At 49.4% G+C, this 12182-nt stretch overlaps 1 protein-coding gene across 8 annotated transcripts in view; it reads right to left on the bottom strand.

Annotated features, from left to right (window-relative positions):
- The window catches only part of MAP4K4 (mitogen-activated protein kinase kinase kinase kinase 4), a 165704-nt gene extending 160400 nt beyond the window's left edge, over positions 1-5304 (bottom strand). For 4 of the 8 annotated variants that reach the window (XM_062601611.1, XM_062601612.1, XM_062601613.1 and 1 more), the window contains exons 1-2: positions 4353-5304; positions 3969-4034 (exon numbers count right to left, since the gene is read on the bottom strand). In XM_062601611.1, the coding sequence (XP_062457595.1) occupies positions 3969-4034; positions 4353-4409 (123 nt within the window). In that variant the 5' untranslated portion in view covers positions 4410-5304. The remainder of the gene's footprint in view (positions 1-3968; positions 4035-4352) is intronic. The other 4 variants (XM_062601616.1, XM_062601617.1, XM_062601619.1 and 1 more) reach the window with 2 other exon arrangements.
- Positions 5305-12182: the final 6878 nt, after the last annotated feature.

Genomic DNA, 12182 nt, shown 5'->3' with positions numbered 1-12182 from the left:
TACCTGCGCATACACACATGCACCAGAAAAAGAGAAAGTGACTGAGGAAGTTAACACAATTCAGTTGTGCAGCAGGATTAATAAAACACTTATCTAGACTGATCAGCTGGCACACATTTTAACATTTGCAAATTTCTAACCAATGCTTCTAAATCATAGTTCTTTCTTGCATTAAAAAGGGAAGCAAACACTTGCTCTGAATCTTATCTCGAGGTAAACTTAGGGAGTGTTTTCATTCTGCATGAGCAAAACTACTGCATGTGAAAAAAATAAAGTTTAACCGCAACAATGCTAAAAAGGCTCCTTCACTCTTTGCAAAAGATCAAAAAAAATCGTTCTTAAGATAGTTAATCACTTACTAAACTGCCTACAAGCCCCAGTTACATTGAAGTGCCCTGATAAAGCGTGATTGGCTCTAGGGCGAGAGGACACTGTGCACGGCCTTTGTTTCACCAGATAGCAACTTGGGCAAAAAGCAGGATCACAGGGTAGCACCGGTTTCCTGCTGAACGCTGCGCCACTCGGATCAGTCCCAGCTCCCGACAAGCCCGCACATGCCGGGCACAACGCTCTCCTCAGCTGATACCAGCCCTGCCGGCGGGAAATTTCTCTCTCAAAACTCAGGTGGCTCTTCAAAACCCACGCTCTTTTAAAACACACGCTTAGAGGGGTTTTGCAGCCCGCCGTTTCTGCATCGACGCCAAGGTGACCCCACTGGCTGTCTCGCAAAAGGGAACCGCCCGCTCGCTAACTTAAAGTGAATGCTACTAGGAAAAGTTTAATTCTTTCTTTGGGGCTATTGTGCTTTCGTTTTGAACTAACTACAAAAGGGCAAACAACTTCCAGGCCAGCTGGACTTTCAGTCCTGAGGATTTCAAATCATCTGCTGAGGAGCTCTGCTCCGCTCATGAACAAGTCAACCGTTGCCCCTTCTCCTTCCACCAGCTGCAGGTACCTCCACGAAGCAAAGGTGCTCCTTTCAGGCACATCGAGCCAGGGTACCTCCGGCTCATTTTTTCCCCTGCTTTACCGCTGTGGAATAAGCTCTCCTTGAAACGCAAGGCTAGCCTCTCCTGTGTGAAGCAGAGGCATAAGCAGGGTTTGGAAGGTGAAAATAACACAAACTCCATGGACTGTCACGGAAGCAGCTGTAAGCTTAGTATTTTGGAACACCTTATCGCATTGGTCCCGGTCCCACAGTACAGTCCAACATGGGCCAACCCTATTAACGGCACGAAAACCCAAGAGCGTCTACACTGTTCTGTGTCAAACGGTGATCCCACCTGCACTACAGGCCTGCACATTCGTTTAGCTGCCAAACAGCAACTGAGCACTGCCATCATATTTTACACACATGCATATTATATATAATCTCAGCTATTTTTCCTTCATGCAGAAACGTGCTTTCAACGAGCTCAGCGCAGGCAACAACAAGAAAGCCGGCTTTTCAACAGGTCAACACGTCCTCCTTCCTCCAGCGCAAACCGAAACTCCCTAGCAAGACAGACAACCTGCAGGACCGTCAGTCGCTGACGTGCACAAGCTAGACAAAGAGCTCACACGTCATGCCCTGCCCTCCGTCACCGTCGTCACCGTCGTCCCCGCGGTGGCGGGGCGCCAACCACGGCTGCTCCCACCGCCGGGATGCCATCGCCACCCACAGCGACGCACAACCGTGGAAGCACCTCACACCAGCGATGCCCGGCAGGTCGCGGTGCACGGCTTGGCGCACGACACGCTACCTCGCCGCTCACGGGGCATTACCAGCTGGTTTAAAGGAAAATCAAACCGTTTGGAAAAAGGTATTCCAAGCCTAGGTTGCTGGGTAGGAGGGAAGTGGAAGGCAACAAGCAACCGCAGTTAAGAGCTGATCAGGTTTTTCCCTTAGTCATGCAGTTCCTTCAAAAGCCCACAAAACATACCCACATAGGGGCAGCTTTACACGCCTCTGGAGCAGTCGTCCGAACAGAACAGTGGCTGAGAAAAGTTAAATGCTACTGCAGAGCCCACTGACATTTCCTTTCCATTACATATTCTTCTGTGAGCAAAGCAGAGCTTTAATCACAAAAGGATGTTTTTTTGTTTACGCACAACCTTGTTACCTGCCCACCTCTTGAAGAATACAGACTAAACTCATACAAATGTGGACACGTGAAATTACTTGTGCAAATCCAAACTTACACACCTGTCCGATGCACTAAGGTCTGAAAGGTTTTGTAGCAAAGAAGTACTGAAATACTTCTTTTATTCTGACACTCAAGCCAGCATTTCTTCATCTGCTGGAGAATGAGGAATGGCAGGAGAAATCTGATGGGATGTACACCAAAACTAGCGCCCTGACAGGAACTGTCTGCTGCTATCCACGTCGTCAGAGTAACGGGGCGATCGCCCCCCTACACCTCAGGTGGTAAGTCACTGTTCCAAAATGATAAATGCATTTGCTGAGTCTCATTAAAAAAAAAAAAAAAAAAAAAAAAAAAAAAACCTTTCTGGGAGAATTGTATCTTAATGGAAATGGAATTAACAATTTCTTTTGTCAAGACAGTTAAACCAACAAGCAGCTCACTAATTAAGTCAAAGCATTTACAAGTAAGCCAAGAAACAATGCACCAAATTGCAGTAAATAACAGGAGAGTTTAAAGTTACACGTTCACACTTTTTTTTTTTTAAGGAAAGTTCAGGTGATGCAAGTTCTGAAACAGAAGGATTACCAAAAAAAAAAAAAAGAAGTGATGCCAAAGTGCAGCCTCCAATCAATCTCTCCGCCTTCCTCCGGCCTTCTGAGCCACATATGTTTTTCCAGCTTTTTGCAAACCGAAGCAGCCTGGTTATTTTACTTCTACTCTTAAAATGCGATTTGCTTGCTGTGGAGACAGAACGAAGGCTGTCGCTCCCTCCCTCAAAACAAACTGACATGTGTTTCTTTTGCTGATGACACACAGAAATGCTTTCTTTTAGCTATTCAACTTACACATATCTTGCAAGCAGGAAAACTTAAAAATTAAACTGCCTTGTTTACAAGTTAAGAAAAAAAAAAACAAAAAAAACCCCGCCATATAGAACAGAAAGTAAGTGAGTATGGCTATCTCTTTCCCTCTGTAAATTTTCCTTGCCTTTTTACACACTTTAAGGCTAGATCCTTCTGTCTCTAGCCACCTATTAAGACTGTGTGAATAATTAGTCATTCTGGTAGCCACCACTCACTGCAAAGTCATGCCATCGCAAGATCTGCTTGTTCCACTGCCCGAACACGGGGGGGGGGGGGGGGGGGGGGCTAGTTTCACACCCTCATGGACACTCTCCTATTTCTAGTTTTTAAAGGCATACGCTTGTTGAACAGGTTATGCTGGGACTTCTGATTTTCGGCAAACGATGCTCCCCCCGCCTAGGCGGCCTTCCGTCACCTGGTCCCCCCGCGCGGGGCGCAGCACCAAGCTCTGCCGCGGTGCCCCGGACTCCACAGCTCAGGCCCCTCGAAGGTTTTTTTTCCCGCAAAGAAGCCGGCTGACAGTTTTAACGACGGCCAATGCCTTTGTTTAAAGTCACCGCAGCAGCAGCAACTTCCACGAGGGCTAGTGCAGTTTGGCATAAGCCCAGGGCCCCTATTTACAGGGCTCTGCACCCACTCTTGACAGCGTCCACTCGGTTTGGTCATTTACTGCGCCGACAGGGAATATTTCACCGTTTCAGCATGGGTCCCCCGGAAAGCACCGTGCGGCCCTTCTCCCGGCTCCTCTGCAAAAAGCAGGAGCCGGGAGGCTGGCAAACTTGTCAGGGGCAGCGGCGGCGGCGACAGCGCGCACATCCGCACTGCCCGGAGCTGCCCTGCTCGCCGGGGAGGGTGGCTCCCCCCCCCCCCCCACCCCAATTTAATCCCCCTCCCAGCCCCGCGGCGAGCAGCGCGGCGGCGGAAACGGGCGCCGTCTGGGAAACGCCAGCGACGGGAGGAGAGGGATTCTGACACAAACCTTGTAGACTTGCCCGTACGTGCCATTGCCAACCACTTCCACCAGCTCGAAAATCCCAGCGGGGTCCTGCAGAGGGGGGACAGGGGCGGGGGGGGGGGAGGAGAAGGGGGCGCGGGGTTACGTTTGCGCGGCGGCGGGCGGGCGGGCAGCGCGCGCGCGCGGCGCTGGCTGCCGGCGGCGCGCAGCTGTTGCGCCCTGTTTTTTCCACGCACATGCCGATACATGCAAACAAAGGAAAGCGGCCCGCGGCCGCGCTGCCCCCCGCGCCCTCCCCCGCGGGGCTCCCCCCCCGCGCCGCCGCCGCCGCCGCCCCGCGCCCACCCGCGGCCCCGCCGCGCCCACCCGCGGCCGCGCCCCGCCGCTGCCCCCCGCCCCGCCACTCACCCGCAGGGAGGAAAGGTCGATATCCACCAGACTTTTTGCAGGAGAATCGTTCGCCATTTTCCCGTCTCTTCCTTTTTATTCTTTTTTTCCCCCTTTCCTTTTTCTGTGTTTTTTTTTTTTTTTTGTTAAATAATAGAGGCGCCGCCCCCCCTCCTCTCGCCGAAGAAGATGCGAATTGCGCGAAGCTCCTCTCTCCTCCTTTTTGCCCTTCCCTTCTTCACTCCAGCCCCGCCGGGTTGAAACTCTTCAGCATTGGGAGGGGTTGGGGGGGGGATGATGGATAGATAGATGGATGGTGGGAGGAGGAGGAGGAGGAGGAAGGAGGGGGGGAGAGGGAGGCGAAGGAGGGAGGCAGGGGAGGGGGTGCTGCGGTCCGTCTGTCGCCCCGCGGGGCGTGCGGGGCTCTGGGCGGCGGCGGCCCCGCGCCCGTCGGTGGGTCGCTCGGTGGGTCGCTCGGTGGGTCGCGGCGGCGGGCTCACACCATGTCGCGGCGGCGGCAGCAGCAGCAGCAGCAGCAGCAGCGGCACCGGGGCCGGGAGCCTCTGGCAGCCTCGCGGCGCGCCCCGCGCCCGGGCATGGCACGGCACGGCACGGCTCGGCTCGGCTCGGCTCGGGGCGGCGCTCACGCCGGGAGCCGGCGGCGGCGGCGGCGGCAGCAGCCCCGGCGCCGCTGTGGCATGGGGGGGCTCACGCCCAGCGCGGCGGCCGAGCCCCCGCCGCCTCCCCCGAGCCCCCCCCGCGGCGCTGCCCTCGCATGAAACGGGGCAGGGGCGCTGCGCTGGAGCGGGGTGCTGCGAGCCAGACAAAGATAACCGGGGAGGGGGGGGAAGGAGGAGGAGGCAGAGGAGGAGGAGGAGGAGAAAAAAGGGACACAAAATACACGGCGAGCGCAGAGGGAGCGAGGCAGAGAGAGAAAACAGCTCCCCCTTCCCTTCTCCAACAGGAAAAACCGGCGGAAACGCACACGCACCAGAGCACTTCTGGGTAAATTCGCGCAGAGAGAAAGAGAGAGGGACGGGGAGGAGGAGGAGGAAGAGGAGGAGGAGGAGGAGGGAACCGGCTCCGGGAGCCCTGCCCGCGCGTTGCGGCGCTGCCCGGCGGCGAACAATAGCCCGGCGGCGGCGGCAACGCCCGCGCGCGGCCGGCGGGGCGGCCCACGGGTGTCCGCGGCGCGGCCGTGGGGTGCCGCGCTCCCCGCAAGGTCTCACTCCCACGCGCTCGCCCCCGCCGCGGGGCGCGGCGCCGAGAGCCTTAGCCGGTCGCGGCACGCAGCACGGGGCACTCGCTGCAAATAAGGATGGGAAAGGTGCCGCGGCGGGGATGGCACTGCAGGGGTGATGCGGAGGTGGTGGTGGTGGTGGTATTTTCCCCTCCCATCTCCAGTGAGATGACCAGCAAAATCTCATCATCCCTTTCCCCTGCCAAACCCCGCAGGCCCGCAGCAAAACCCTTCCTGCCTTGTCAAGAGAGCTCAGAGAAAGAGAGGCCAATACTGGCCTGCAGGATTAGAGCCAACAAACTCGTTGAGAGCATTTTAACAAATCACTTATTGATAGGCAAAGCTTTCTCAGGCCCCATTCCTGCATGGAAGAGCCACCAGCAGAAACTCAACCACGTGGAGAAACCTCATTAACCTCTCTTGAGCTAGTCACATCAGGCAGTTGCACCCAAGTGTAAACCTTAGCAGGATTTCTCTCTCGTAGAAGTTCTTTATCACACCGATATGGCAAAAATGCTACCTGTTTTCAAGAAGTCAAGTTACGTTTCCTGTGAAAACCAAGGTTTTCCTGTCTCTTTAACCACAAAATTACATAAACGTAGCTATAAGTATCACAGAAACATACTTTTAAAACAAAGCAAACCTGTTGAGCAAAAAGTATGAGAATAGATTATCATAACAGTTTAATGGTGCACTTCATTTTCACTTAACATGTAGTTACAGAGAACGCAAACTTAGGCCTGGACCATGCAACTGTTTTTATCCGGACAGAAAACTGCGATCCTAAGACAGTAAATAATTTCAAGTGGGCTTGATGCTGGGTCTATCTGAGTGTATCTACACAGTGCAAGGCTCAGGCTTAGGCATGCTGTAAGTTTTCAAGTTAGCTTTCTGTAAAGGGTTATTATCAATGGCTTAATTTGCATTACTTGGCTCATTTAAGTCTTTGTCTTTTCTATGCATAAGAGTAGCCTTGGCTGGTCAGACAATTGTGCTGTCTCAAAACACATCCTGTTTCAAAATGTAGCTAGTGCTGACTGCTGAGGGAAGAGTGGAAGGATAAGTGCGCTGGTCTCGTGATGCTTCCCTGGGGCATCCTCCCAGCCACGTGCGGCTCAGGGAATTCCGCAGCAGGATTTGGTGTCACTGTGTTTGATAGTGTTTGATGAATTTTTCTTCCATTAAATTACTTTGTGAATTTAAATGGCTTTTTTGTCCTCTAGCAGCAAGTTCCACAGGTAAACTACTTGTTACGGGAAAGACTATCTTTTTTATTGGCTTTGAACCAATATCTGCTGTTTTGCAAGAAACCCCTGCTGGTTCTTGTGTTGGAAGAGACAGAGAACAATCATTTCCTATTTATTTTCTCCATTTCATTCATATTTTTATAGACTTAGAGATGCCATGAATGGAGGCCAGTCCGTACTTCTGACCATCCAGGTTGCCCTTCCTTGAACCGTTTCTGCTTCTAATGCCTTCCCTTTTTAAGAAAGGGGAATGGGCTTCCATACAGTGTTCATGACACTAGGGGCCTCATGCAGTGTCATGGCCAAGTCCTTGTCATCAATCTTTTCTTAACACTCTAGTCCTTTTTTTTTCACTACTGTTGAGTATGAAAATGATATTTCCGTTGAATATGTCTATTGTAACTGCCCGATCTCTTTCTTAGTGGTCATACTGTCTCAGAGACTGTCCTGTGTACTCTTTGATGCTAGAAAGATTTCCAAGCCCAAACCGACCTGCAAGATTTCCATGCCCAATAGATACACCTCTCTTATGCCCTGGAAAAATACAGTGTGAGTTTTGCAGAGCCGAGACTCTGAGTCAAATATTCCTTTTCACAAATACACCTTTTCATGTAGCAGTGATGTGCCTGCACCATAATGGAGCTTTTGAGCTTGTATTTTTCTATAGTGAATTTTGTTTGTTACTTGTTTTAGTTATTATGCTAGAAGACTGATAGAGAAGCAGACGTGCTAATGAGAAGATAGTGATTCATTGAACATTGTCACATCCCCTAACTTTAGGGAAAAAAGTAGTTTTAATAAATTAGTAAAGGCCACAGGATAGCTTCCTGCTAGTTCTTAGTGTGAAACACCACAGCACCTCACCTTCTTTTTCCTTCCTACACAAGCTAAGAAAATTAAAGGGTTTTTTTTTGTTGTTGTTTTTTGGTTTTTTTTTGAGGAAGAAATCTCTTTGGCTGTGACCAAAAACATTCTGTTCACATGTTCATGCTCTTCACCAGCACAGTGCACTTGCCCATTTTGGAAAGTCTAAAGGTTAGAAGACCAAACCTAACACTACTGGAAAGCAGACTGACAGTCTGGTTGAGTTCTTCTTTGCAGAGTTAAACCAGCCCTCCTGAAGGACACAAGTGGCATGACCATCAAAGATCATAGATCTCTAAGGAAACTTAGTTTCAGCCTTTTGGTAGTCATCCCACACACATACAAAAGAAAATGACCTGTGTCTTCTAGTGAAAAATCAAGTACAAGTATCAAGAAATCTGAATCAGCTCCACCTGTTCAGGAGCAAAGCAGGAGAAAGCTGCAGAGCCAGCCAGGGTTTTTGTGACCCTCAAGGCCTGTTTTCTGTGCTCATATTGATGGAAGAACAGAGAAACTATAGTTTCCTAAGCAGTTTTGGCATCCTTGAAAGAGGGAGGTCCAGCTTCCTTTCTTCTGTGGCCATTTTTTCCTTATCTTATGCCACCTTGTCACAACACAAGCATTCATACAGCTGTGCAGTGAACTTGCTCGTGGTAAAGCCAGCCCAGCAAAGGAAAAGACAAATTTAATATTGATCGTTTCCCTAGGATGTTTCACTGCACAGCTGCTTGTGTTGGCAAAAAGGAGGGCAAAACAGAGTTGGAAACAGTGTGCAGGGGCGGGGGGATGTGACCATGGCATTGCCTCTTTGGATGCTAAGTCTATGGCTTATGCCAATCTAAACTCTTAGTGGACCCATAAAAGTAGCATTAGAGAAACTTCCTTCCTCACTCAGAGAGACACTGTGGAAATTGGAGGGGCAACATTTATGTTCTGGCCACAAAATAAATTCTTTGCCCTCCGTTTTTTCCAGTTCTTTGAAACTGTCTTTGTTTTATTCTGTTCTACATGGACGAGAGATCCAGAGGTCATCAACTACACTAGCATTGTAAGGGCTTAATCATCAACAGTATTCAAGGAGATGAGTAAAGAGGCAGGAAGTCCTGCATTTTCATTTTATTTCTGGTACTGATTCAGCATGTAGCCCTGGGGCATTTCATTTCCTGCCTCCCCTCCCTTTCACTATTTCAAAGATGGGAGTGATTTTGACCTACTTGACAGTGTGAAGTGTTAGACATGTGCCCCATTGTATATTTTAGGAAAATGGTTCTCAGTTTGTCCAGGAACCTCTATAACCGAGGCTTGAACTAGTGTGAGGAACATCAGAATAGCGAGTGTGACTGAGGCTTTGCACAGTCCAGCTTTGCTGCTGCAAATGAACCCCCAAAACCTGAGGGAGGTTGGGAGGTTCTTCCAACCTGTTCTCCTAGTGGTAGTTAATACAACGTGTGGCAGAAGCAAATCAAACACAGAAGGATGCGACACAATCAGCATTCCCGCAGCGTGTGCTCCTCTCTTCCTCTGCCATGTCTGCTACCCACTATCTCGCACATCCAGGGCTCCATGTGCACACTGCCGACACACCCAGACTCTTAAATGTCATATAGGTGGCTGTGTTCCCATAGCTCTGGTTGCTGCTGGTCACGCACAGCTGCTTCCCGCCTCCCCAGGCTATCACACCAGCTGGCAGACTGATGGCAATGGGCTGGGGCCGACATGCAGACAAGGCTGCTTCGCGTAGCAGGACCCCCACACTGGGAAGCTTGCTTTGATCTCTGTTTCGATGTAGCTGTAGGTGACACCCAAGGCAATCACTGTCCACCCCTCTGGCTTCCTCCTGTGTGTGAAAAGCCCCAAGGTTGTGAACTGAAAGGGCTGAAAAGGACTGTCCAAAGAGCAATTCTGCTAGCACAGGAAAAGTGGCAAAGAGCAGCAGAGCTCTTGCAAGACGTTTCCAAACAAACCAGGATGGCACTGAACCACCAGTGCTACCACTGCTCGCCAGCCAGGCTCCACGTCTGTGCTGTTTGTTCAGCTGTGCCAGTACCGCTCCCCTGTGTTGCCGTCGGATCGCTGGTCTGATCTGAGCTAAACGGACCCCACCTTTTTTATTTTTTGCAGGTTTTGCTTTGACTTGTATAAACTCCCTGCTTTGAAGGAGTGGTGGGCAGTAACATGAGAGCAGGAATCCCTGAAGCGGGTATTAAGCAGAGGTCACAAAACTATCTCCTAAAAATCATTTTAGGTGAAAGAGTTACCTCAAATGGGTGAGGAGAGAGACAAGGTAACCTTAGTCTTATTAATATCACATCTGTGCAGCACCAGAGTACCCAGCAATAGTAACTTGATCCAGATCATGAATGAGCATACGAAAATGTTCTTTCGGGATTAACCAGAGCACATAATGCAGGGTTTATGTCACATGTATGCTTTTATTCTGGCTATGGGGAAGAAAGACCATATCTGGGCAATCTAAAACTGTATGATATGATGAGATGACAACTGAAATGGCATGAAGTTTTTCAGGACAAATGCACTCCCGAAGAAAGCTGTGAACAAATCTGAACCGGCAGAATAAAGTTCAGCAATTTGCATCACATAGCTGGGGCATTTTGAATGTGCTTCTAAACATGCCCACACAGGATTTACACCCTGTGGAGCTGCAGCCTCAGCGAGGAGGCTGCTCCCATCCCAGGAAGGGAACAGGACAAGGAGGGGTGATTGCATGCTGCCACAGCCTTTCGCTGACTCTACATCCCTAACTGATCTACCCAGACTGTGAATTCTCAGCATGGCCCAGGATCTCACGCATCACGTGAGACCAGATACTGTCAGTCCTGAGCCAGGCTTAAAACTTGCAAAAATGCATAAAGCGGGCATAAAAATAATTGTTGTAAGCTTGGGCTAGTTCTGAAGACCTCAGGTATGTTTTCAGACCCTGTGTGAGCTCTAAGTTTTAACCAGCTATCTATCTCTGGACCAGCTGTGTATCTACCACACAAGGCATGCAATTAATGAACGTGGCGCTCTGTCTCAGGCTATCTCCGCTTGCAGCTAAGCTGCTTTTAGTTATCTTCCCATTACCAAACCATGACACCTGTTTCACCCTTTATACAGGGCCATATCTGGTCTGAGCCATATCTGTAGCCGCTTTGGCCAAGCATTTCCCTCCCCGCCCAGTCAGAGTCAGAACTCCTCAGACAGTATTGTCCCTGCTCACCTTTGTCTTTACTGTCTTTATCTTACTGAGGGATTACCTGGGGGTTCTCACCCAGCGTTTCTGAGATGCATGCTTTGGGAGGATGACCAAGGTAAAGAGCAACCTGCTCACACCATGTCTTTTGAAATAAGAGAAGCTGCTCTACCAGCATGGTGGTGGCTGTGGCTTTCTGTGGGCCATGCTTGTGTAAGGCTCTCCCAAGCCGCCATACACACGTGCACATGCCCTGCACCTTTCTGCCTGCCCTCTGGTTCCTGTCCCTCCCCTGTGTTCCTGGTTGTGCTGCTGCCTTTGCTGGCAGGGCTCTGCAATCAACCAGGTCAGGGAGCTGATCAGAGTTTGCAATAATGCCCTTTTTTTTTTTAGATTTTCTTTCATTTTATCCAGATCACTTGTGCTCACAGGGTGGTGAAAGAACAGAAATGAGCAAAGCAGTGAGCATGGAGGTGGCTGGGTTGCTCTTTCATAAGCCTCCAACTTATATAAACAGAGTTCAAGTTGAGTTTGCGAGTCTACCAGGCTCTTGAGCAGATAGGTGGGGATTCATTCTCATAAACTTCATCCTTGTTTTGACTTGGCCATGAACACAGTCTTTATGTACCACGTACTGAGTCAGAAATGCCACAACGCTGTGATGCAAAGCACTGAACCTGTACAGACTCAACTCTATCAATTCAAATGTGTTCAAAAAATTTGAAAGGAGTCATTTTGTGCCAGAATATCTTCTGTTAGAGCAGGTATTATCAGTTCTACTGTAGCCAGCTTAAATTTGGCAAAAAAAAAAAAAAAAAAAAAAAAAAAAAAAAAGGCATAAAGCTGGCACAAAAATATTTCTGTATACTTGGACTAATTGAACAGAAAGGAGATTGTGTGCTTACATCTGGACCAAATGGATTGCAAAAAGCCCACATGATGATAATAATGATAAAGTGGAAAGCGCACATGATGGTAATAATGATCCTGGAATCACAGCCTCAGTTGGTGCAGAAGTCATCAAGATACCAAAATGGAGGCAATATACTGTGGGCTTCAGGAGGAAAGCTGAGAGTGTAAATTCCCGCAGCACCCCTAGTCAGAGTGCTACTGCATTTAATCCTATAAACTGATCCCCGTGTTTAACTTCATGCATTGTGCAAACTCCCTGTGAATTCATAAATCTTTGAGGACTGTGGCTTAAGTGAAGTAAATTATAGAAAATGTAATTAAAGTGTAAAGCATACATTTTAAACAAATATTAAGACTACAGAAGTCTGCCCTTTGAAAGTTTTCTTCTTCAGTTT

Source organism: Rhea pennata, chromosome 1 (genome assembly GCF_028389875.1).
Source record: "Rhea pennata isolate bPtePen1 chromosome 1, bPtePen1.pri, whole genome shotgun sequence".
NCBI lineage: Eukaryota > Metazoa > Chordata > Aves > Rheiformes > Rheidae > Rhea > Rhea pennata.
The sequence above is the reverse complement of the archived record's forward strand: the minus strand, read 5'-3'. Positions and strand labels throughout refer to the sequence as shown.